Raw genomic sequence first — 27,784 nt, 5'->3', positions numbered from 1 at the left:
GTAGGCAGAGAACAATATAAATTTACCTGGCGATCTTTCTGGTAAGCAGAAAAGATCCAAAACTATACTCTCTCTAGCACCTACCTAGGAGGGTGCTACACAAGTGAGCCTGAATCAGTGCTATGGCTCTGGTCCTATCACACTGACCTCTTCAGAGCATTCCCTGGTATACTAGCCTGACTTCGGAGCAGGGTCCTTTGAGCAGTATGCACAGACAAGGATGCCTCCGCAGGACTGTTGCAGAGAGAACACCAGCATATTTTATGATTTTTGAAAGCCTGCACTCAGCTGGCTAGAGACTTTTTCTGGCCTGAATCTACTGGCGTTTATTGATAGTAGAAAATCTTGACTTGAGGTTTTGGCACGCTGTACATAGAGCACTGAGCTGTGAGTGTTTTTAGGACATGCTACAAAGCTAAACCATCCGTCCACATTGTGCTCAAATAATCAGCTTCAGCTAAGAATCAAAAGGCATGTGGATTCCTAATAAAACCCCATACACAAGTTAATACTGTTTTGCAGCAAACATCCTAAAGGAGCATATATTTATGTTCATCATTATAGCATAAACATGGACTTGGGCCTGCACGTCCAACCACCCAATTATGCCTATGGCCAGCCTTTTAAAGAGTCAGTTAGGTCAGATCCAACACGACTCACCTTCAGGACGACATTATTGCCAGTTTATTTGTTTCTCACAAGAAAGGTTTAATTTAAAGTAAACCCATCCAGATGGAAATTGGAGAGCTTCTCATTTTTGAAAGTTCAAAATTTGCAGCTGTCATAGTGATCATGGCTTTACTGCCTCACGAGTCACTCACCTAAACAAGCACATAGCCAACGTAGTGTCAGAACACATGAACATATTTTTTTCCAAGTAGTGACTCCCTAGCTGGTAAACCAAGAACAGGAGCCTGCATTTTTTAAAGCAAGTCAATATTGGAAGCTTTCATATTTTGAAACAGATGGGTTTATTTTAATACAAAACCTTATGGCTTTACAAGAAAAAATTTGTCCATGCATAGCAGTAAATACAACACAAACATCCTAAAGATAACATGTTAGAGCTTAGAATAGGATTCACTGGAGCCTCATTGCTTTTCATATCACATCCATACATTCTTTCCATGCCACCTGAAAGCTGGAAGAGAAACATTCTATGATTTTCCAATCTTGTAATGTGGCATGTCGGTTCTACTAGCTCATGAATTGTAGCATTCTTTACCCATCACTCACCCTTCACTGTCACAGACAGTTTCTTGTCTTCTGTTATGCTCTGAAGCAGCTTTTTTGTACAGAGAAACACAAGTGCAAAATTGTACCATAAAATAAAGAAGTAATAGTCAAAAGGTAAAAACTTGAAGTGTGTGTGTAAAGTCAAAACTTTTTTTGTATTATTTTCCCACTATTCGATAGAGTAGGGAATTTTTTTTCTGCCTATGTCAGGACTGTTGACACTGTGCCAGGTGTCTTCTTTGAAAGATTTCCCCACATTTTCTGTTTCTGTGACAACTCAGAAATTTTGGATTTCCCACCACAAGTTAATGATTACCAGAACAAATAGAGAGGGTGGAACCAGCCAGCAGGACATAGGAACATGGAAAATAACTCACAATATCAAAACATTTTGGCTTTACACACAATTTTAACAGTTCTAAGAAATTCGAAAAATACCCTAATATAATTAAAAAATTAAAGGACACAATTTACAAATACAAATAAACTTGTCAAACAGATAGAAACTTTTGATCCCTAATGAAGGCAAATATTTGTTTTGGCAAATTAAAGTTCTGATTAAATCCAACCAGTTAATTACTTACTGAATGGTGATGAAGTCCTTCAGATGATCACTAACTTCCACTAATTTGCAGAAATTTATTGTATATGATGCGTTTGTCAAAGTAACTTTTTTCTTATACATCTTGCCCACATCAAGGTCCTATAAGTGCAATTAGAAAATGAAAATAACTTTGTTGTTATTTACTTTTGAGACTTATCTGCCTAGCACACTAGATGCTGCTCAGTCATTCCATTAGCACATCATCTGCCAACATCTTCACTGCTGTATGAAGGATTTAGGCTCATAAACCTGTTCTAGGTCATACAGTATTTTCAAGCAACCTAGTATACATGTGAAGTAGTGCAGAATTGTCTAGGGGAAAGGGGGGAGGGGGCAGGCCTGTGGCAGTTTGACTCATGGATTGAATTTCTTAAAGCATGTGAAGATTGTGGAGTATGGTAAAGAGCTTTGTATGTGAATAGAAAGTTTTGCCAACTCAAGCGGTTGAGGAACAATGATCACTTTGTTAGTGTATGACAAAAAACATTTCCAACATGTTTCAGGGGATTAGGGCTCCCCTTCTTTAGGGTTTTAGTAGGTAAGATCTGTTGGTTGTTGACAGTGCAGTTACAGTACAGTATACTCAGAGTGGCTGTCTTCAGCAAAACAATGCAAATTACTTATTCAGAGATAATTTTACCAATGACTACACACTGTCAGACTATGCTTTCCATGTTACAGCACTCACCTTAAAATGAATAACTTTTGGTTTACTGTAAAATGGGCAACCCTTAAATTCATGTCCAGAAACCACTTGCTTTTCAACCATTCCACTACGGAGCTTTCTCAAAGACTCTGCCATAATGTCCTTCTCCATTTTACTGCCTCCTATGGGCTTAATGTCTTCTTTTGGCACCTATAGATAAAATAAAAATCAGAAAGATGAAAGTAGAAATTAGCAGGGTAAATTTCTTACTTAGTCCTCCAGGCATCTGTCTATTCTTTCTTATGATGTTAGGGATGATGTACTGGTTGGTAAGGACCTCTAAACTAGACAAAGAGCAAAGAAACAGCCCGCTTTCTAGGTATCAGTGGATCAAGCCCATCTTAACTCATGCTCCTGTTATGCGGTGCATTTAGCCAATCACAACAAAGTAGCAGCTCCCAGTACAGTTGCTAGGAGGTATCAAGGTATGTCATATGTGTAATGTTCTGGTACCTCTGGTACCCTTTATTCCACTTTCCATTCATGTATGCGTCCCACCATTCTCTTTTGGTAGGTGCGCATACACCTTTAAGACCGATGCTGTCATCACTGAGCGCCGCAGAGCGGCTATTTCAACCGCCGGCGTTCTCACTCACATGTTCGTTCAACCTGCCTTGAAGCTCATATGCTTACAAGCGTGTCTCGCTGTGGAACCTCGCTACGATCCCTGTATCTCGCTACCAGGATCACTTCCTCAGAACCGAACCTCGCTACTGATCCCTGTATCTCGCTACCGGATCACTTCCTCATCACCGGACCTTCTACTGCTATACTATAGTGATAAGTACCCCGCAGGGGAACCCTCCATAACTTACACTACTACTATTTGCATTAAGGACTGTTACTACCTATCCATACTATCCTATCATCTGCACTATCATATAGATTGCTAGCTCTTGAGACTATTACCATCTATCATCTGCACTGCTGCACAGATTGCTAGCTCTCCTGTCTACTACTATCTATCCTTGCACTGGGTAAGTCTATCCTGTATTTGTCATCTGCTGTCCTCACCACCTACTAATATACTCGATACTAACCTATCTGCATTCCTAAATACCATCTTGAACTCTCCTGTACAAACCTATCAAGTGCTTACCATCCTTGTCACTGTTCACACCTGTCCCTTTAGCACATCACCTTCATACTATCATATACATCCTATCACTCCAGGAACATCTCATTGAGTGTGTATATATCTGTATGTTGAAGCTGACAGGCCCACGGTGATGAGTCCTGGAGAGTTGGATCTGGTATTCAACATATCTCTGCATGACTACTGAGTGGAGATTTTGCAGCTGCAAATCCAGCCTATATACAAAAACGCAGGAGCGTTACAATATGACAACTAAGCAGGATGACTTTGATTAGCTGGATCTAGAGACATCAGATGGTAAGGTGGGCTGTCTGGGGCTATCCATCATGTGTTTTCACTGCCCTTTCAGGTAAGAACTGGTATTTTAGCCTTGCAGTAATCAGGTATGGGGAGATCCACTGTGAAGGCTGCATTAAAATTGAAGCAGTGCGGTGCTTGTATGCTTATGTTTTAGCAGAAGAACCCCTTCAAAAAGACAGCCCTGTTTACATAATATTGCAAAAATTAATTCTGTGATAGCACAGAAAAAAAGAAGTCTATTATGTTGGCAAAAAAGTGTCAGAAAGGTATGATTATAAAAATATTATCTTTAATGTTGCAAAAGTTCACAATGAACCATATAAAAGTGAAAAGTGTAAACATTAAAGATATACCAGGATGGAGTGAACCAAACTCACATGTGCGCGAGAAACAAGACTCGCCATGAACAAAGAGCAGCAACAGACATAGACAAGCAAAACACAGGAACAGAAAACATAACACAAAAAATTAGGTTTACATAATATGCAGAATATATGCAAACAAGCCATAATGTCTAGATTATTAAGAAGATTCTTACAAAGATAAAAGGTATTTATATTTTGTTTTGCTAACAAAAATGCTACATGGAAACTGGTGTGTGTTAAGGCAGCTTCATGTATAAATATCAAGACACAAACTGAATCAACAAATGTGTAGGAACTTTACCAGTTTCAAAGGTATTCCCATGCTGAAGATAGAACATAATAGCACTAACATTTCAATAAACCTACTGAGCCAAGACAGTGATTTGGGCAGCGTGCAAATTTAAATAGTCAATATGGGCTGCTAAACATGAAGGAAAAAAAATTAATTAAATACCGCAGGCTCATAGAATTGCAAATACCTACGTGAAGCAAATTCAAATTCACCAGCGTGCCTGTCATGTTCAGTTATGTATATCACAAGAGCCAACAAACACAATGTGATGTGTGGCTGAGGACAGAACAGAGGAGGAGGGAGAACAGAGCACAGGGCAGACAGAAGGACACGGCAGAGGATAATCACCTCTGTGTGGGAAATCAGTGCATAGACACATATCAAGGGCTTTCTACTCTAGCCAGTCAGATCCAATCAGACCTCAGAGGTAAACAGCAGAACACAAGCAACTAAAGAAGCTTTTGCATTAAAACAGCCAAACTAAACATTCCTATGAGATTTCTATATACACAGACATAATAATGACTATAACATGAATAATATATACAAATAAAGGGCATGTACACCTAAAACTGGTATTTCAGTTGTGGGAGGCTTAAAACTTCTCTCAGGAAGATCTTCTCTCCACTATAGGCAGGATTATCAGCAGTTAATTACAATAACATGTAACTTCTGGTTACAAGCTGGATTTAAATAAAAAGCATAGGTCCAGTGATCGCATATACTGAGTTATTAATGTAGTGTTTACCTTAAAGCGAACCAGTCATAACTGGTCCTTTACAGCTTTCCCAAAAAATTATTATAAATGTAAAGGCTAGCTTATAAAAGATTAATTTCTTGCTCATCATATTTTTCGTAATTGTTAACCACTTGCTGTCTACCCTATAGCAGCTTTACTGCTACAGGGTGGCAGCTTGGTGCCGGATCACGTATATATACGTCATCCTGCACTTGCGCCTGCAGAGGGGGCATGCACCGGCAGCGGGTTGCTTCTGCTGTGATTATTTACAGCAGAAGCTGATTTGTGGGTGCCACGCACTCGATGTCCACCAGAACCCGCTGATTGTCAGGCAGAGACTCAGAACGGAGGTCTGCCTATGTAAAAGAAAGCAGATCTCCGTTCTGACACGGAGGGAGGGATGGATTTTGTGTTCCTGAAAAGCAGGGACTAAAATCCATCTCTTCCCTTACTAAAAGCAGAACATGCAGTACACAAAAACACTGGCTAGGCACACAGTTAACCCTTTGATCGCCCTAGATGTTTAACTTTTTCCCAGTCAGTGTCATTAGTACTGTAACAGTGCATATTATTAGCACTGATCACTGTATTAGTGACACTGGTTCCAACAAAAAGTCAAAAGTGTCAGTGACCGATTGTCCGTTGCAATATCTTAGTCCCCCTATATGTCGCTGATCGCTGCCATTACTAGTATTAAAAAAAAAAAAATTCTATAAATATATACCATAGTTTGCAGATGGTATAACATTTGCGTAAACCAATCAATATACGCTTATTAGAATTTCTTTTACCAAAAAAGTAGCAGATTACATGCTGGCATAAATTTATGAAGAAAATAGATTTTTTAAATTTTATTATTAGATATGTTTTATAGCAGAAAGTAAAAAAATTGGATTTTTGTCTTACTGATGAAGTCAAGTTAATGACGATACACGTATAGGGGAAGGAGCCTGCTATCGGATGTCTCCCCGCTGATTATACTGATAAGAGATCAGAGTATTCCAGTTGAGCTTGTCTGGCTCACACCGCCTTGATGTGCCTTTTAATGGGAGTCTGTTAGTTTGTAAATTGTTTTCCAATAAATGTTGTTATACGGAGAGCACTAGATCCGTCCCATTTTTGTCTTTTACTGGAGACACAGCTAAGGGGATACAAGATTGGAGATTGAAGGATCATCGGCCAGTCATCATCCTTAGGAATATATCCCTCTTTGGGAACAGCTATTTCTGACCCACTGGTAACACAGGGTTCAGAACGGGAGGAGAGCAGCCACTTTTTATTGGTGGAGGATTGCACCTCAGAAGATTCACTTTCAAGCACTGGCACTTTTCTATTTTGTGATATTTTTGGTAATTTTGCATCACTTTTGCACACTCTTATAGTACAGGACTTTTATATTTATATATTTGTTCTTTTTTAAAGACTTTTTAAATATTTATTCACTTTAAAATACTTTTTTACTATTTGTATTTGTTCACTATAAATTAAATAGTATTAATTTATTTAACTTAGATTTATGAAATGTATTTATAATATACTGTATATGTATTCATTCAAGTGGCGCTGCACTTTTTTGGATCAATCTCCTTAAGATTTTCAGGCTTAGAACACAGGGAAGGCAACACAATGTCATTAGATGGAAACCAGAAACAACCTTAGGAAGGATCGACTGACAAGGGTGAAGCACCCCCTTATCTCTGTGAACCACGACGTAAGGTGAGTGACAAGACAACGCCGCCAGCTCCGACACCCTGCATGCAGAAGTAATAGCCACCAAGAAGGCTATCTTCTGGGACAATGTAATCAGAGGAACCTTGCGAATATTTCCAAAAGGCGGGTATTGGAGAACCGACAGCACCAAATTGAGATCCCACTGAGGCAATGGAGACCGTACTGGGGAGCCAAGTGGCAAACCCCCTGAATAAACATGCGATCCAAAGAACTTGTAGCCAAAGGATGGCAGAAGAAGACCACCAAGGCCGAAAACCTGGCCCTTGACGGTACCCAAGGCCAGGTGCTGCTCAACACCTTGTTGGAGGAATGCCAAAATCCAAGCCACCAAAATGGAACAGAGATGAACCCCAAGAGACTCACACCATGCAATGTACGCCTTCTAGCACGATAGTAAAACCTTCCTAGGAGGTAGATTTTTTTTAGTCTTTTACAATTTGGGAAACACAGATTCAGATAACCCCCTATCCTGCAACACCTGGCCTTCAACAGCCAAGCTGTTGAAGCCAGTGACTGCAAAGCAGGATGGAAGATTGGCCACTGGACCAATAAATCTTCTCTGAGAGAAAGTCTCCAATGGGCATCGGTGACCAGCCATACCAGATCGATGTACCAAGACTGGCGAGCCCAGTCTGGAGCTACTAGGATGACCGGATCCCTTCTGCCTCAATCCTACGCAGAAAACTCAGCAGAAGTTTTAGTGGGGAAAGAGACACCAGTGCGTCTGTGACGTCAGCCAGAGGATCCCGAGACCTTGCCACAATTCTTTGTACCTTCCTGTTGAGACGAAAGGCCAACAGGTTCACCTCGGGAGTTCCCCACCGGAGACAGAGCTGAACCTTAGAATGCCAGCTACCTCCCGAGCCGCCAGGACGCTTCTTGTGCCCCATTGGTGATAGACATACGCCACAGCCGTCACATTGTTCGATAGATCCTTACCTGGCACTCCTGAAGGTGATTTGTCCAACGAGCCAGACAAATCTTATCGCTCAAAGTTCCAGTATATTGATCGGTAGTCTTGACCTCCCCAGAGTCCAGACCCCTTGAGCCAGTGCTGTATCTTGGTCTAGGCCAACAAGGCTCAGGCCTAGGGCGGCACTCTGCAGGGGGCTGCAGCAAAAAAGCTGCAACCCACAGGAAAAAAAAACAGCCTCCTCGCGGCTCCAGCATGAAAAGGGTCCCCGCCCTTTTAGTATAGTGCCAGTCTTATGGGGCGAATTGGGCCGGAGGGCAGGGTCCAGGAGGCAAATCGGTCTGGCACCCCCATAAAGCGGTCACACTGCTACCTACCGGTATGCTAATACTGGCCGATCAGGACATTCGGACAGATCGCAGGCCATCGACCACACTTAATACAAGTGGCCCGATGGCCGCCAATGCTAATAAGTGTGGCACTGTAGCCTAATGCTCCACCTAGCCTACCCTCCTCTGCCCCCAGGTATGGCAGGCATCATGTCAATAATATAATTTCATTTCTTTAAACATCCTTGTCCTTGAGCGAGCATACTGAATTGCATCATATACAATTAAGACTTTTAATTGTATACAATTTCAATAATATTTTGGACCTGCTCAACTCCATATGTGCTATCACCATATGTCACTGGGTTAGTAAGATTACTCCTATCTTAGAAGATATTTGGACTTGTGTTTGCTGCCACTGATTATTTCACTTATTTGTATAATGATTATGGACTTCCTAATCCTATGATTACAATCAGTGGCAGCAAACATCTTGAAAGAAAGGAATAATCCTACTAATCCAGGGACACAAGGCTGCACTGATGGGCACTGATATGCTGCACTGATGGGCGCTAATAGGCTGCACTGATGGGCACTAATATGCTGCTCTGATAACCACTGATGAGGCGGCAATGGTGGGTACTGATAAACTGCACTGATGGGCTAGACTAATGAGGCTGCACTGATAAGGCAGCACTGATATGTTGCACTAATGAGGCTGAACTTATGGGAACTGATGAGGATGCCCTGGTGGGCACTGATAGAGTGTGGTTGTGGTCTGGGGTTGTGGCGGGTCATAAACAGGAAGGGGGTGTGGCCTTTACAGGAAGGGGTGGGTCATATTTACATTAGGGGGTGCACAAGTTTAGTCAGGCCTAGGGCAGCACAAAACCTAAATACACCACTGCCTTGAGCCCAAAACGCCTCCCCATCCGGACAGACTGGCAACCGTGGAGACCACCTTCCAGTACAGGGGAAGGAAGGATTTGCCCTGTCGGAGAGTAAAGCCACCATATCAGGGACCCTCTCGTATCCAGGCTCAACAGGATCGGATTGTCTAGAGACTGTGTATTCTTGTGGTCCCAATTGGCAAGAATCTCTCTTTGCAGAGGTCTCGAGTGGAACTGTGCAAACTGAACCACCTCGAAGGTAGACACCATCAGGCACAGCACCCACATGCAAGTCCTGAAAATAACCGACTGCTGGACATCAGGAGCCAAATCTCATCCTGCAGCTTTTGGAGTTTTTCCCCCTGGAAGAAACACCCTGTCGGAGACTCTGCTCGCAGAAGAAGAGCGTCCAGGTACCCAGTACTGCAATCCTCCACTGCCGCTACAATGCCAACACCAAGGCCAACACTTTTGTTGATACCTGAGGAGCTGAGGTGAGACTAAAGAGTAATGCCATGAATCGATAATACTCCTTGCCCACGGCGAGTCTTTGGCCCGCCCCAAAGAGCAACAATAAGAGAAGGGCGCACCAACCTAGTGCATTACCACTAAAAAGGTTTATTAAAATTAAAAAAAAAAATGTACATAATACACACAAAACAATCAAAGATAGCACAAATATATAGTCAAACGGAAGATCTCCAAGGTAGCCAAGGCACTGCACGGTGCTGGATAGTGTGCACAAATTTGCTGTGGCTAAGGCGTTTTGAGGGCGAACCCCCTTCCTCGGAGCCAAAAAGTACCACCCCAAAGAGACCCCGCAGGCGGTCCGGGGACAAATGCAGGTTGGAAGGAAAGAACCTCACTGGAGAATAAGACCAAAACTCGATCTTGTAGCCGGACTGAATCAGCTTGTGGACACACCTGTCTTGAATCAGGGAGGTCCATGTGTCCGTAAAGAAGTGAAGACCTCCATCCACCTCAGACACGGGTAAGGGCGCCCCTTCAAGCAGAAGAGGACTTGTCTGCAGGTCTGGAAGTACCTGCTCTCAGGTTACCAGACCGGGTCCTCTTGGAACCTCCAGAGGAGGTCCTGACAGACTTAGATCTTTTGTCTTGAGATCCTGAGAGACAAAAAGGTCGCACATGAGCTGCGACGAGACTCCTTGCCCCTGGCAGCCTTTGGAAGAAGAGTAATCTTCCTCCCTGTTAGACCCTTAATGATATCATCCATACCATGCGCCAAAGGACCACTGCTGTCACGGACAGCCTAGAAACTAAGGGAGCCACATGCAGAGAGGCATCACAGACAAACTGCAACCCCTGGACCAACTGGTCCGCCAGCTCCGCAAGGGCAGGGGGAAGCTGTTCTCCCTCCAGATCCTGGTGCAAAAGCTTTGCCCACTCTTTTAAAGTCTGGGACACCAATGCTATGGTGAACATCGGCCTAAGGACTGAACTGGCCACAGTAAACATGTGGCGGATCAAAGTCTGGGCTCTCCTGTCAAAGGGGTCTGTAAAAGCCGCAGACTCCTCCACCGGATTAGAGTGGATTTATTCGGCCTGGAACCTGAGAATCCACCACAGGTGGGACTGTCCACTTTTTTTTTTAACAGGGACTCTTCAAAAAGATACTGTCTAGTGCAGCATTTCCCAATTGGTTAACAAAATCGGGGTTCCGGGGCAGTTTGCCACATCCAAGATGGCCGCCACATGCTGTTCCCAAAAGGTTGGAAACAGCGGAGATTGCGCAAACGCAATCTCATAAGAGATCACGGCAGCGTGATCTTAATCTCGTTCTGATGTCAGCTCTGTCAGCCCACCCTAGTGCCTACCCTGCTGCCCGCCCTGCCATGATCAGCCAACCACTTACAAAGCTCGTCCATGAGAAAGCCCACCCAGCCAGCCCTGCCATCAGCCATTTTCTATCACTCGTGGTAGTGGAGTGATAGAGAGTGGAGTTCATTGCTAAAGCTCCATTATTGTCAGATAGAAATCTCTGTTAGGTAGGCTCTGTTAGGGACATTGAAATTCTCTGTTAGGGGCATAGAAAGGCTCTGTCAGGGACATTGAAATTCTCTGTCAGGAACATTGGAATTCTCTGCTAGGGACATTGAAATTCTCTGTTAGGAACATGAAAAGGCTCTGTCAGGGAGATTGAAATTCTTTGTTAGGGATATCGAAATTCTCTCATTGAAAGCTCTGTCAGGGATATTGGAATTCTCTGATAGGGACATTGAAATTTTCTGTTAGGGACATTGAAAGGCTCTGTCAGGGACACTGAAATTCAGCCACTTACATGGCAGAGACAAGTGACAAGTCAAAAAAATAAAAATAAAAGCACACAATGCTAGCAAATCTTCTTCTCAAACAAAGAAAAGAAAATATGATGATAGCTATTTGTCATTTGGATTCACAAGTGCCAGAAGTGAAGATTGTCCTGAAGCACAATGCGCACTTTGCAATAAAATATTGCCAAAGAGATCATTAGCACCTGCTAAATTACGTCGTCATTTTGAGCAAAACCACGCAGAGTACAAAGATAAAGACATTGACTTTTTTAAGCGAAAGCTAAAGGAGTATCAGAAGAGTAAATAATTTATGAGCAAAACATGTTCAAAATGCTAATAAAAAAGCCACAAAGGCTTCTTACAGAGTGAGTTACCGCATAGCACTTGCAGGAGAAGCACACACAATTGGGGAATCACTAATAAAACCATGTGCAAAATAAATAGTGTCATGTATTTTAAGTGAGAAGTTGATTTAAAAAATTTAAACTGTGCCACTTTCCAACAACACAGCTTTGCGCTGTAATCATGATCTTGCTGAGGACATCCACACTGAACTAATTTTTAGACTAAATCAATGTCATGGGTACTCACTACAATTAGACGAGTCCACAGATGTTGCAGGACTTTTAATTTTGTTGGTTTTGGTAGATATAATTTGAAGAAGGCTTGCTTCTGTGTGAAACTTTGAAAACTCATACCACTGGTGAGAACATATTTAACTGTATCCAGAAGTTCATCGACACACACAGAATAAATTGGGACAAATATATAGATGTGCGCAGTGAGGTTGCCAAAGCAATGGTTGGGAAAGTGGCAGTTGCTGTGATACGAATAAGAAATGTAGCAAAAAACAGCACCAGTTCTTACTGTGTTCTTCACAGACACGCACTGGTAGCTAAAAATATTTCAATCTCACTTAAAACTGTGCTAGACGAATCGGTCCAGAATAATAATTTAACCACTTAAAGACCAGCCGCCTCAGATATACTGTGGCAGGCTGGCTCTCCTGCGCAAACCAACCTATGGGTACCGATCGTGCACCCGCTCTCTAGCCCTGCAGCTAAGCAACGGGTCAGACGGCAGCGATAGCCGCCGGGAACGCGGTGATCACTGCAGGGACTGACAGAAGGCGATGTGCCATTGTAAACATGACACACTGCTCATCTGCCACTGATTGAAACCGGGCTCCTATGTTCCTGTTATTTTGGAACACAGGAGTCCTGTTTCCATCCACCAAGTTTGGCCCCCACACAGAATCACCCCCTAGGTACACATTTAACCCTTTGATCGCCCCTGGTGTTAACCCCTTCCCTGGCATATTTTTAGCACTGATTACTGTAGTAATGTCACTGCCCCCCCCCCCAAAAGTGTCAACAATGTCAGTTAGGGGTCCGATCTATCCACTGCAATGTCGCAGCCCCGCTAAAAATCGCAGATCGCCGCCATTACTAGTAAAATAAATAAATAAAAATGACATAAATCTTTCCCCTAGTTTGTAGACGCAATAACTTTTGCGCAAACCAACTAAAATACACTTATTGGGATTTTTTTTTTACCAAAAATATGTGGCAAAATACAAATTGGCCAAAAATGATGAAAAAATTAGATTTTTAATTTTTTTTTTTTTTATTGGAAATGTTATATAGCAGAAAAATACTTCAAAAGTGTCCCTTTTTTTTTTTTGTTTATAGCGCCTAATAAAAAAAACGCAGAGGTGATCAAATACCACCAAAAGTAAGCCCTGTTTGTGGGAAAAAAAAGAACGTTAACTTTATTTAAGTACAGCGTCACACGACGACCGCGCAGTTGTCAGTTAAAGTAACACAGTGCCGAATCGCAAAAAATGGCCTGGTCATTAAGGGGGCAAATCATTCCGGTCCAGAAGTGGTTAATAAAAAGCTGACCATTACAGTCACGACTATTTAAAATTATATGTGAAGATATGGGTATCATAACTCTGCTCTGCTTTTGCATTCAGAAGTCTGTTGGCTATCACGTGGTAAAGTCCTTGTTAGAATGTTTGAATTGCGTCAAGAGTTGTTTGCATATTTCCACGATCATAAATTTGGTTTATCTGATCGATTAACAAACACTCTGTGGTTATCCAAAGTAGCATATCTTGCAGACATATTCACAAAATTAAATGGCGTATGTTTATCACTCCAAGGAAAAAACACGAATATTTTTAATGCAAGAGATAAAGTATTTTCACAGTCTTATAAGCTGCAGTTTTGGACCTCATCTGTTGAGCAAAATAATTTGAACTCTTTGCCAACACTTAAGGATTTTCTTGAAGAATCAGAAATTGATCTTGAAGACAAAATTGTAGATCATATTTGCAATTTAATCACATCTATTAATCATTATTTTCCATTCTTGAATGAAAACAATAATGACTGGGTTCGAAATCTATTCATAAAAGACAAGCCAGCCAATTTTTCTGATGCAGATTTTGAGAATCTGATCGATAGAACTTCTGACAGTCAACTAAGCCAAAAATTTAAAGAAGTTTCTAATGCTTTTTGGCGTGATTTACGCAAAGAATACCCAGAATTGTCCAAGCGGGCAATCAAAGTTCTGTTGCCATTCGCCAGCACATACTAATGTGAAACTGGATCCTCGCTTTACTCTGCAACAAAAACAAAGTATTGAAATCGACTTGACGCAACTGTAGACATGCGAATACAATTGTCAACAATTAAACCAGATACAAAAATAATTTGCCAGCAAAAGAGAACATTACACTCTGCTCATGGAAAGGTTTGCGCTGCGCTACTCTACGGCACACATTTTTTTGTTGGGGTTCCAAAGTTTTGCTATACCATGTCAAAGGGTTCCAAGAAAAAAATGATTTGGGAAACCCTGGTCTAGCGAAATGCTTAGGCACCGACCTAATGTGTTCAGATCAATGACTCGCGACAATTTTGTCGAAATAGGCGGGAAAAGGCAATACCTTTGCTGCTTTTGGGGAGCTGCGGGTACCAAAGGGGACCAGTGCCTCCAACGCTGCAGCAGCTGCACCCTCCATTTTTAAAAGTTGCCCGCACCGATACAACCAGTGCATCCACCAGCGCCTTTCATGTGCGGCTGAAGTAGAAGAGGAATTGTTCTCACTAACAGAGCACTCGACGTGCGTGAACGCAGACACAGTAGGGTCGCTACATACTAAAGCTCACCCCAAAACATAACAATCAGGGGAGACTGCGATCCCGCAAGGGGACGCCGGCCAAGGATCCACAAATGGACCACCTATGAGACCCCGCAAAAGACAAGGGGTTGTCTTAAGAGCCCACCATAGAGGACATAATTGAACATAGACCACTTAAAGGAGGGCCGTCCGCCATGACGCAGACACACAGGCAGGGTACCCCCACTCACACAATAATGGCGGCAAGACTGTCACTAAAAATGAAGCGCCCCCAACGCGCCACCCGGTTCAAGGGAGGTTCCAAGCTAACCATATGGCCCAGCAGGCCGAAGGTCATGGCATCAATTTCTTGTGGGGGTTGGATGGGGGGCCGAAAGACCCACAGTGACTGTTTAGAGGGCCTGGGGGAAGGGAGGGGAACCCGGGGGTCCGACCACCCCAAAGAGGGGCCCACGACCACCCCAAAAGACCACCAGGAAAGAGGGGGGACACTACTTACCACACCATGGAACCGGGTGGGCACTGCTAAGGATCTAGAACATCCAGTTCATCCCCCAGTCAAGCAGTTGATTGTAGTTCTCACAAAAACAGAAAATAATAAAAAAGAGGAAAAAATTACATTTAAAAAAGGAAAAAATCCTAGGATCAGAGATCACAGCAAGGAACTAGGTCCTTTCTCCAGACTAGGCAAAAAAAAAAACAGAATGCCTATAGCAGAGTGTGGAGTATATCCCCAGGGATTGCCCCATAGGTGTGTTAAAGCTTTTTCCTGCCTTGTGTCCTACTCCTGTAGGGGGCAGCATAACCCAATTGTTAAGAAGATTCTGGAGCTGTGTCCGTCAATGAACGAAAGAGAAATATTTTTTCTCAAAATTGTGGGTCTTTTTTGTTTATAGCACAAAAAATTCAAAATGCAGAGGTGATCAAATACCACCAAAAGAAAGTTCTATTTGTGAGAAAAAAATGACATACATTTTATTTAGGTACAGCGTTGCATGACCACGCAATTGTCAGATATATAACGCAGTTCTGTATAGCAAAAAAAATGGCCTGGTCATGAAGGGGGGTAAATCTTCCAATGGTCAAATGAGTAGATAAAATCTATATGTGTAGTGGGAGGGCAGGTGATTTGGAGCCATGTTTGGAGTCAATTGGACTCCACTGCCAAGGTGTTAGTGAATATCAGTGCAGTAACTGTAATAGCCTGCCTGAACAATGACTACAAATCAGTTCAGGTGTCAAGAACATTTTTTTTTTTTTTTTACTGTGGTGATCAAAAAAGATTTGTAAATAATAGTTGAGCTTAGTTATTTGTCTTTATGTTAAAATACCTTACATAAGAAGCAACAGGTAGGAGCAAGGCCCAGGTGAAACAATCATGTTACAAATCCATAAGGCCCCTTTTACACAGGCGGACCGTTCAGATCCACCTGTCAGTTTTTTGGGGGGATCTGAACGGTCACCCTATGCATGTCTATGGGGCATCGGATGTCAGCGGAGACATGTCCGCTGACTTTCGATCCGATCCGTCAAATCTGGACAGATGGAAACCCTATTTTCCATCCATCCAGCGGATCGGATGGGATCGGATGAGAACGGACCGACGGTCCGTTCCCATCTGATTCCCCCATAAGGATGCATGGGGAACTGACAGCTGTGTCTCCGCACAAGTGCGGAAACACAGCTGTCATCCTCCTGCTCAGCGGGGGATCAGTGGATCGTTCCCCCGATGAGATAAACGGAGTCCGTCTGACGGATGGAGTGTGTGAAAGAGGCCTTAGAAGAAGGCAGGTTTATAATTCTAATATAAAAGGGACTTTGTGTTACTAAAAATAAATGAAGATTTTTAAGGTGATTTTTTTGGTCTGTTCCTTGGAGAACTGGGGGATGTCTGTAGAAATCATAGCACAACTGGATTAGACATTACCATGACACTTTCTTTCAAAGTGCCCAGGCATTAGGCAGACAATTGACTGTTGGCCAGGTTGTTCTCTCAGGGGGTGAGAAAGCACAGAGATTCCAAAGTGGTTTTCAGGTTCTCCAGTAGTAAAGCAGTGTCTGACTGATTATTGTAATGGAGGGACAACTTAAGCAGAAAATTCTGTTTGGTTTTTGCAGTTTCAGAGCTATGCTCCTTCAGATGGTGAAAAAAAAGATATACTGTATGTCAAAGAAATCTGGCATAGAGAAGCCCGTAAAATTAGTCTAGATTTCAATCCCATAGCTTACATTTTGTGTTATTTCTAACTCTTTATTTGATTTACTGGCAACAAACTCACCCAAGAATGCTGTAACTGAGGTTAGATCCTTGATAGTTTCTTCAAGACCTCACTTGTGCTGCTTTCCTCTAAGACCAGCTAAAAAGTTACCATTCATAGACTCGTTCCTGTTCATTAGCATCTTGAACAATAGAGACATCACTCAACTTTTGTTTCAGCATGTTTGTTCTTGTCACCAAGATCTTTGATTGATATTTTCTTAGTTATGTCTCCAAATGTCTTGAATGTGTTTATTAAAATATTGTTTCAGTTCTAAGGTTGGACAGCAGATGCCTGGAGGCATCTCCAAATCTAGATCATCAAGTGTTGCAAAGAAACCCTTACATATGGACAGTCTGCAGTTATGTTGCCCTCTCTGTCCAAAGGAAAAAAATGATTTATAAACACCCCTGTATTTCACAGAATGTTATTTTATAAGTCTGGTTTCATATCCAGCACCCACACCACCACCACCCAGAAATGATTACCTTATAAGGCTTGTAGTCTTGATTCCACAATCCCATGAACTCTGGCTGAGAAAGGCTCTCTCTTTCCTCTTTTAGAACTTGAGGTAGCTCTTGTGCTACACCAGAAGACTCCTGACTGGGGGAGCTATCTTCTTTATCAGATGACGAAAGGGACAGAGACCTCCACTTCTTCTTCTGTAGGCAATAGAAACCCGGAAATTTACAATGCCGCACAATTAAAGCCAAATTAATGTCTTGTAACAGGCAAGTGGAAAGTGTTCATCAAAATCACAAAACAGAGATAAAAGTGGGCAAGGCACAGCATAAGTAAAAGATTAGGTAGGAAGAAAAGGGATACAACACTAAAAATGGCATTTTTAAAACTATAAATATATTTCTAAAGGCTACTATAATATGACAAAAGAAAATGTTAGCACAGTTACTCAGAACGCTTTCCTTGTAGCTCTAGGTCTTGGTTTAAATCCTATCTCCATGGGGTTTTCCCCAACAATTCATAAAACAAACTGGTAGATGAATTAGTTTGATCCTCAAATAGCCCAATGGAGTGTTGCAGAGATATTAGAAATAACTTATTTTGTGGTGATTAGAGTTCCACTCCAGAAAGGAATTAGGTTTTTGATGGGCTAATTTATTCTTAAATATCTAAAAGATTGCAAGTTAGTAGATTTCCCTGCAGTAATTTGTATCTTCTTCCAAAAGGACTTTAATTGGCAATTGCCTTAACAGATAGGTTTCCCAAATATTTGTTTCCACTACATTATGGAGAAACCATCACGAGAGTGTGATACCATCAGTTGCTCTTGCATTTGCAAAATAGCCTTGGTGGAAGTTGAAATTGCAGGTGGGGATACCAAGCTTCAAGAGTACCACAATATACCTACGAAGTTAGCATGTTATCCAACTTGACAACAACCACACAAAACTGATATATCAGTTCTGAATGATTTTAGCCATTAACCAATAGGTTACACTAATAGATATTATGCAGATAAAGAGGTATTTGCCATATCAACATTGATTTGGATGTAGTAAAACGTGATTACATATTCGTTCAAATAAAATTCATGATGCTGCCTTTAACCAATCAGGTTCCAGCCAGCATTTTTCAAGTGAAATTTATAAAACAAAACAAAATATCTTATTTGTTGGATTATACAGGAAATAAGACTGTAACGCTCCTGCGTTTGTAGTATAGGCTGGATTTGCAGCTGCAAAATCTCCACTCAGTAGTCATGTAGAGATGTGTTGAATACCAGATCCAACTCTCCAGGACCGTGGGCCTGTCAGCTTCAACATACAGAAATATACACACTCAATGAGATGTTCCTGGAGTGATAGGATGTATATGATAGTATGAAGGTGATGTGCTGAAGGGACAGGTGTGAACAGTGACAAGGATGGTAATCACTTGATAGGTTTTGTATAGGAGAGTTCAAGATGGTATTTAGGAATGCAGATAGGTTAGTATCGAGTATGCTAACGGGTGGTGAGGACAGCAGATGACAAATACAGGATAGAGTAACCCAGTGCAAGGATAGATAGTAGTAGACAGGAGAGCTAGCAATCTATGCAGCAGTGCAGGTGATAGATGGTAGTAGGCTCAAGAGCTAGCAATCTATGTAACAGTGCAGATGATAGGATAGTATGGATAGGTAGTAACAGTCCTTAATGTGCATAGGTAGATAGTGCAATAAGGTTATGGAGGGTTCCCCTGCGGGGTACTTATCACTTGTAATGTTAGTAGTTTAGAGAGGTCCAGTAGATAAGGAATGATCCGGTAGCGAGGTTCCGGTCTGCTCCAGGTAAAGGGAATAGCTGGAGGTTCCGATCGAGAGACAGGCTTGAAAGCATGTGGATAACAAGGCAGGTTGAACGAACAATGTGAGTGAGACCGCCGGCGGTTGAAATAGCCGCTCTGCGGCGCTCAGCAGTGACATCATCGTTCTTAAAGGTATATGCGTACCACCTGAAGAGAAAGGTGGGACGCATTACAGAGAAAGTGGTGATTAAGGGTACCGGAGGTACCAGAATCTTACAAAGACACAACTAGTTGTACTCACTCTGCTTCATATTAAGTTTATTTGTCAGCTCCAGTTTATATGTTAAATCAAATTCAACTGTTTGTAAGGTTTAATATAAGTTTGCTGTTTATAATTTGCAAAATAAAAACACCAGTCCCATCCATTTCCTTAACCCCCTAACCTAATCTAAGCCTTAACACCCCCACCCAGGTGCTCACATTTCTTTTTTAGACAGAACTGGTGTCCTCTGGCATTTTCAGCTTTCGCCCCGAAATCTTGTCCAGTAACTCCCCAAACAGCTAAATTTGGTTGTGCCTGTAATGGTGAGCTACGGCTCCACTGCAGTTTATGCAAGTTACTGCACAGGCCTGGAAGCAGCAGATATACTTTCAGGTAAAAGGCTGTAAACATTGGAGGGGGCTGCCACTATTGAGAAGAGGGAAAAAAGCAACTGAGGGGAGGGTTTGAGGCTTAGATTAGGTTAGGGAGCTAGGCACAAGGGCAAAATAATGTTTTTTGGCAATCATGAACTTGGCATTTGACCTCATCCGACCTGAATTCTGTAAGTAAGCCTCCTCCAGAAATTTTCTCTGTGCTGGGATTACATTTACAGTGTAAACGTCCCTACCATATGAAAGCTAGGATTCCAATTCCACAGCAGCAAAAGGCTGATACCTCTTAATCCTGCATGTCACTGCCAGCTCAGGTCCCCACTGATGGACAGTAACCAGATCCAGGCTAGAGGCGTCACTGAAAAAAAAAAGCCTTCAGGCTGTAGTGGCGTCTGAAGAGCCATAGGTTTTATACTGTTCTTCTCAAGTATTAAAAAAAACACATTAACCACTTAAGCCCCGGAAGATTTTACCCCCTTCCTGACCAGGGCCTATTTTGCGATTCGGCACTGTGTGACTTTAACGGACAATTGCACGGTCGTGCGACGCTGTACCTAAATGAATTTGACGTCCTTTTTTCCCCACAAAGAGCGCTTTCTTTTGGTGGTATTTGATCACCTGTGCGATTTTTTGATCATGTGCTATAAACAAAAAAAAGCGACAATTTTGCAAAAATAACAATATTTTTCACATTTTTTTTACATGAAATTCCCAAAAAAAAAAAAAAGGAAAAATCTAAATTTTTTAACATTTTTGGCCAATTTGTTTTCTGCTACATAGGTTTGGTAAAAGAAAAATGGCATTAAGCGTATTTTGATTGGTTTGTGCAAAAGTTATTGCGTTTACTAACTAAGGGAAAGATTTTTGTCATTTTTGTTGTTTTTTTTTTTAACGAGTAATGGCGGCGATCTGTGATTTTTTTTGCGGGACTGCGACATTGCGGCGGACAGATCGGACCCTTGACTGACATTTTTGGGGTTACCAGTGACATTACTACAGTAATCAGTGCTATACATATGCACTGTTACTATAAAAATTACACTGGCAGGGAAGGGGTTAACTTTATTGGGGAAGGAGGGGTTAAGTGTGTCCCCAGGGGCGTGTTTCTAACTGTGATTGGATGTGGCTTTACATGTAACAGCACAGATCAACGGTCTTACATAGCAGGACCTTATGATCTGTGTTGTTACACAGGGGAGAATGACAGGCGGCTTTGTTTACATTAGCCGCCTGCCTTTCTCCCTTCACAGCGGACGATCGCGAGTGACCGGCGGACATCGGGTCCGCCCGTTAACACGCACAGAGGTGTCCGTGAACGAGCTGGGGTGGGAGCGTGCCTCCAGTGGCGTGCGCTCACCCCCTATTGGCTGACAGGCTAGTGACGTACCCATACGCCACTTTGACTGGCCGGGGCTGACCGCCGCAGTATATGTGCTTGCGGCGGTCGGCAACCGGTTAATTCAAAAATTGGAAACAAATGTTAATTATTGGTTACCATTTGCATATATTGAAAATAATTTTTTTAAACAGTGCATCAAATAAAATCTTTATATCCCTAACATGGGAATTAAACCAAAAAACATACATTTTTTGTACTGCAGCTTACCAATTCTTTTTTTTTTTTTTTGTTTTTTTGGCTTTCATTTATTTTCATCTGGTTATCCAGCCAGCAAGTCTGTTATTTGTCAACAGAACAAGCTGTCCTACAAATGTAGCAGTTACAGGGATAAGACAAACCATGTACCACTGATAGGGTTGCTTACAATGAACAGCTTTTATTTATTCATGTAAAACCTTTATCCCAAAAGAAAAAAGCTGTTTGCTGTAACTACTTGCCTAACTGCAGTGTGAGCTGGAGTTTGACTTCAATGTGTTATCTAAATGTGTGTATCCAAATCTACTAGCACATCTAACACTTCCTTTCCCCCAGACTGACAATGCTGCTGTCCAAAGGTACCCTCTGCTTCTTTATCAAGAGTTGGAGCACTCTAATACAGGAGGTAAGTTACTGGCCAGATCACCAGGTAAAAACAGAGAGAAAAAAAGCCTAAAAAATAAAACAAATGTAGCCACCCCACCTAAGAACCAGTAAGCTGAAATATATTAGATTTTTGGTTTTGGGTTTAATATAGCTTAAAAGAACACATGAATTTGTAAAATTCTCAGACTAGCAGGTGATGCTGCCCTGCCTATAGGAGAAATGGGCAAAGGCAACAAAAAAGCCAGCACAGAATAACCCCGACCGCAGTCATAACACCACAGGTTTGTAGAAAAGCAGTACCAAGACCATAAAAATAAACACACAGGGTATGGACTTGTGGACTTCAAGAAAAAGATTTTATGGTAAGTATAACGACCCTAGTTTCCTTATCATCTTCTAAAGGATCACATGATTTCCTAGAATTCTTAGATTGGCTGGATGTTCTAAAGCAGTCCAACAGAAGAGTGGGCAACATAGCAACAAAAGCAAATAGGCAGAAGTAAAGACAACAGAAAACTGAGAACGGCGTTCAGCTCAAAGAGCCTCCTGAAGGACCCAACACCAGAAGCTAACATCAGATACAGTGAACTGTAAATTTCAAACCAGGGGTGAGGACCACAAGAAACACCACCCTGTGGGTGATGGTATAGAAAGGAAAATCTCTAGTGGGTTCACACAATTATCTCTGAAATGCAGAGAGAGGCAGATTCAGATCTTACAAAAAAAATCACAGTGTTATGCCATTAAAGTAGGTCACAGTGAAATAGAATGGCAAAATTGTCCTCAGGAATGAAAGCCCCTGAGGACCATCTGCCAGAATTGTACCCGGGTCGGCGTACCACATCCGTCTTGTCAATTCAGATCAATGAGGCTCCACGGAATGCCCAATATCTCAATCCTGCAAAGCAAACAAGGAGTATCCACTGCTTCTGCTAGAGGATCCCTGAAACTAGCGGGAAACCTGTCCAGTTTGTTGTTGCACCTCCTGCACCAATTAAACCTCCCATGGGACCTTATATGGCAAAACAATGAAACATTTATAAAAAAGTAAAAATGTATATTAAATACAATTGGAAGAGAATGTGTTCCTGGTCACGTTTTAATGTATTTACTGTATAAATCTTCTTCAGGGAAGAGTTTGCCACTCTAAAAAGAGATGTTTGACATATTATAAGCAATTACACTAATAATATGGTGTCACATTAAAAAATAAAAATGTTTGCATATGTTACCATAAAGGACTCAGCCAAGGATTAAGAACAATTGCCTCATGTTTGGGGTCAGAGGTCCTCTGGAAGTGGTATGTGCACACAAAAGGGACCATGGACATGCTTGAAATCAGCCAAAGGAGAGGGCCACACATATAGCCTATAAAGTAGGAGGGAACTTAAAAAAAAACTTGTTTTATCTAGCATACCTGTGGTAGCAATAAATCCTAGGGAAATTCCCTCCAAGCCCGGCCATGCTCTATCTAAAGACACAATAGAGGCTTATATGTACAGTATATCGCAAAAGTGAGTACACCCCTCACATTTGTGTAAACATTTTTTTAGATCTTTTCATGTGACAACACTGAAGAAATTACACTTTGCTACAATGTAAAGTAGTGAGTGTACAGCTTGTATAACAGTGTAAATTTGCTGTCCCCTCAAAATAACTCAACACACAGGCACTAATGTCTAAACGCTGGCAACAAAGTGAGTACACTCCTAAGTGAAAATGTCCAAATTGGGCCCAATTAGCCATTTTCCCTCCCTGGTGTCATGTGACTCAATAGTGTTACAAGGTCTAAGGAGTGAATGGGGAGCAGGTGTGGTAAATTTGGTGTTATCGCTCTCACTCTCTCATACTGGTCACTGGAAGTTCAACATGGCACCTCATGGCAAATAACTCTCTAAGGATCTGAAATAAAGAATTGTTGCTCTACATAAAGATGGCCTAGGCTTTAAGAAGATTGCCAAGAACCTGAAACTGAGCTGCAGCACGGTAGCGGTTTACCAGGCCAGGTTCCACTCAGAACAGGCCTCGCCATGATTGACCAAAGAAGTTGAGTGCACGTGCTCAGCGTCATATCCAGAGGTTGTCTTTAAGAAATAGACGTATGAGTGCTGCCAGCATTGCTGCAGAGGTTGAAGGGGTGGGCGATCAGCCTGTCAGTGCTTAGACCATACGCTGCACACTGCATCAAATTGGTCTGCATGGCTGTAATCCCAGCAGGAAGCCTCTTCTAAAGATGATGCACAAGAAAGACCGCTAACAGTTTGCTGAAGACAAGAAGACTAAGGACATGGATTACCGGAACCATGTCCTGTGGTCTGATGAGACCAAGATAAACCTATTTGGTTCAGATGTGTAAAGCGTGTGTGGCAGCAACCAGGAGAGAAGTACAAAGACAAGTATGTCTTGCCTACAGTCAAGCATGGTGGTGGGAGTGTCATGGTCTGGGGCTGCATGAGTGCTGCCGGCACTGGGGAGCTAAAGTTCATTGAGGGAACCATGAATGCCAACATGTACTGTGACATACTGAAGCAGAGCATGATCCCCTCCGTTTGGAGACTGGGCCGAAGGGCAGTTCTCCAACATGATAACGACCCCAAACACACCTCCAAGATGACCACTGCCTTGCTAAAGAAGCTGAGGGTAAAGGTGATGGACTGGCCAAGCATGTCTCAAGACCTAAAGCCTATTGAGCATCTGTGGGGCATCCTCAAACAGAAGGTGGAGGAGCGCAAGGTCTCTAACATCCACCAGCTCAGAGATGTCTTCATGGGGGAGTGGAAGAGGACTCCAGTGGCAACCTGTGAAGCTCTGGTGAACTCCATGCCCAAGAGGGTTAAGGCAGTGCTGGAAAATAATGGTGGTCACACAAAATATTCACACTTTGGGCCCAATTTAGACATTTTGTACTCACTTTTGTTGCCAGCAGTTTAGACATTAATGGCTGTGTGTTGAGTTATTTTGAGGAGACAGCAAATTTACACTGTTATACAAGCTGTACACTCACTACTTTACATTGTAGCAAAGTGTCATTTCTTCAGTGTTGTGATAAGAAAAGAGATAATAAAATATTTACAAAAATGTAAGGGGTGTACTCACTTTTGTGAGATACTGTATATAATTTATCAATAATAATTCAAAGGATTGTTCAAAGAATCGTTACAAATATCCATGACAAAAATGCCCCAAAAAGGGAACAAAGGGAATCCATACTACTTGGAGATACAATGGTCAATGTTATAAATCAAACTTCTATCAAAACTCTCTCAAAAAAAAAAATTCCACTAACAAGACTTCCTCAGATAGCATGGTGCATGCCCACAAAGACATCGATGATGTAAAGAAAAAATGGATTTTTGTAAGATCTTACCGTAAAATCCTTTTCTCTTAAGCTCATTGAAAGACGTAGTCTTCTTGATTCTCAAGAGCTGGGTTATGTTGTCTCCGCAGGAGTAGGACTAGGCAGAAAGACAAAACGTTCTGGCTCCACCTTAGGGGCAGTCCCTGAGGGTATATCCTCCCTCTCTCTGCTACAGGGAATCAGTTCTGTTCTAAAGCAGTAACAGAGAATTTAACCCAACCCAACTCAATGATAGAGGGGCGGGTACTACGTCTGTCAATGAGCTTAAGAGAAAAGGATTTTACGGTAAGATCTTACAAAAATCCATTTTTCTCTATCGCTCATTGACAGACGTAGTCTTCTTGATTCTCAAGAGCTGGGACATCCAGAAGCAGTGCCACAAATGAGGGGTGGGATTGACAAAATCAAATCCAATCTAGAAGGCCCAACCGGTGCCAAACTAGAAGTTTTAAAGGCTCATTATAAACAAAGAATGAGACTAAAAGAAAAATTTCCAACGGAAAAAACCCTCGAGGTAGACCACTGGTCTCCTCAAATTGCGGCCTGCAAAACCTTGCGGCCAAACGAGGCATCAGACGATGCCATTACATCAACTTTATAATGTTTTGTAAAGGTATGCACCGACGACCAGGTAGCCGCCTTGCACACCTGGACCACTGACGCCTGATGGCGAAAGGCCCATGACGCACTAAGCGCCCGAGTGGAGTGCGCCTTAACAGGGAACGGGGGCTCCCGACCCTTAATAGAATAAGCCTGTACTACCGTCTGTCTGATCCATCTGGAAATGGTCGCGGCAGATGCAGGCAACCCCTTTTTGGGTCCATCCGGGATCACAAAAAGTGAATCCGTCTTGCGAAACGAGTCTGTCGTTTTCAAGTATACCCTGATCGCCCGGACCACATCCAAGGAGTGTAAAGCAAACTCCCGAGGATGACTGGGCTTAGGACACAGGGAAGGTAACACAATTTCTTCATTCAGATGAAATTCTGAAACCACTTTTGGTAGGAAGGATGGATTCGGACGAAGAACCACCTTATCTCTATGAACCACCAGATATGGTGAACGACAAGATAATGCGGCCAGTTCTGACACCCTGCGTGCAGAAGTAATAGCCACCAAGAAGGCCACCTTCTGGGACAACTTAGGTAGAGGAATCTCCCTAATATCTTCAAAGGGAGGTTACTGAAGAACCGACAACACTAAATTAAGATCCCAGGGGGGTAATGGCGCGTGCACTGGCGGAGCCAGATGTCGCACCCCCTGAATGAAAATTCCGCACCAAGGAATGAGTAGCCAAAGGCTTCTGAAAGAAGATAGCTAATGCTGAGACCTGACCCTTGATAGTACTCAAGGCCAGTTTCTGCTCAACCCCTTGTTGCAGAAAAGCTAATATTCGACTAATCGAATAAGACCGAGGACGGAACCCCAAAGGTTCACACCATGCAATGTAGGACTTCCATGTGCGATGATAAATCTTTCTGGAAGTCGCTTTCCTTGCTTCAACTAGAGTAGGAATAACTGAAGCTGACAAACCTTTGTCCTTCAGTACCTGGGTCTCAATAGCCAGGCCGTTAAAGCCAGCGATCGTAAAGCAGGATGGAAGATCGGTCCCACCAGTCTGACCACGTCGGCGTACCAAGCTCGACGAGGCCAGTCCGGAGCTACCAGAATTACTGGAATTCCTTCCTCCTCTATCCTGCGAAGAAGTCTTGGCAGTAACGCGAGAGGAGGCAAGGCATACATTAGCTGGTATTGCCCCCACGGGGCGATCAGTGCGTCTGCGGTTTCTGCTAGAGGATCGCGGGAGCGAGCCACGAATCTCTGAACTTTCCTGTTGAATCGTGATGCCAACAGATCCACATCCGGGGTGCCCCACCGTAGGCACAACTGGTGGAAAACGTCTGGATGGAGGGACCATTCCCCCTGATCCAGAGTCTGACGGCTGAGATAATCTGCCTGCCAATTCTCCACCCCCGGAATGAACACCACAGAGATTGCTGGAACAAATCGTTCCGCCCAGCGAAGAATGCAAGCCACTTCTTTGGCCGCTCGGACACTCTTGGTGCCCCCCTGGTGATTGACATAAGCCACGGCCGTGGCATTGTCCGACTGGATCCGAACCGGGCTGCCCTGGAGCTGCTCTGTCCAGTGAATCAGACAAAGTCTGATCGCTTTCAGTTCCAATACATTTATCGGTAACCTGGATTCTTCCGGGGACCAAAGTCCCTGGACAGATAACTGACCGAGAATTCCTCCCCATCCGGATAGACTGGCATCCGTGGTCACTATCGTCCAATATATTGGCAGAAATGACTTTCCCTGGCTGAGCATCGGAGACCGAAGCCACCAGACCAGAGACTCTCTGGTCTGTTTGCTCAATCGGATCTGATTGTCCAGGGATTCCGGATTCCGATTCCATCTGAGAAGAATCTCTTGCTGAAGAATTCGGGTATGGGACTGGGCAAATGGGACTGCTTCGAACGAAGCCACCATCAACCCCAGAACCCTCATGCAAGTCCGAAGGGAAGACCAGCTGTTGGACAGTAACAACTGGACTGCTGATTGAATCTTTCGAAGTTTCCCTACCGGAAGAAAAACTCTTGTCCTGACTGTGTCTAGAATTAGACCCAGATATTCGAGCCTCTG

General features: G+C 42.8%; 1 protein-coding gene across 1 annotated transcript in view; it reads right to left on the bottom strand.

Annotated features, from left to right (window-relative positions):
- Positions 1-27,784, bottom strand: part of CFAP74 (cilia and flagella associated protein 74) — a 385,998-nt gene that overhangs the window by 266,973 nt on the left and 91,241 nt on the right. The window contains exons 12-14 of the mRNA XM_082274200.1: positions 17,387-17,560; positions 2,529-2,696; positions 1,821-1,939 (exon numbers count right to left, since the gene is read on the bottom strand). Coding sequence (XP_082130326.1) covers positions 1,821-1,939; positions 2,529-2,696; positions 17,387-17,560 — 461 coding nt within the window. The remainder of the gene's footprint in view (positions 1-1,820; positions 1,940-2,528; positions 2,697-17,386; positions 17,561-27,784) is intronic.

Source organism: Pelophylax lessonae, assembly GCF_965119305.1.
Source record: "Pelophylax lessonae genome assembly, chromosome: 12".
Taxonomy (NCBI): Eukaryota; Metazoa; Chordata; class Amphibia; order Anura; family Ranidae; genus Pelophylax; species Pelophylax lessonae.
Note: the sequence above shows the minus strand (reverse complement) of the source record. Positions and strands in the feature narration are given on the sequence as shown.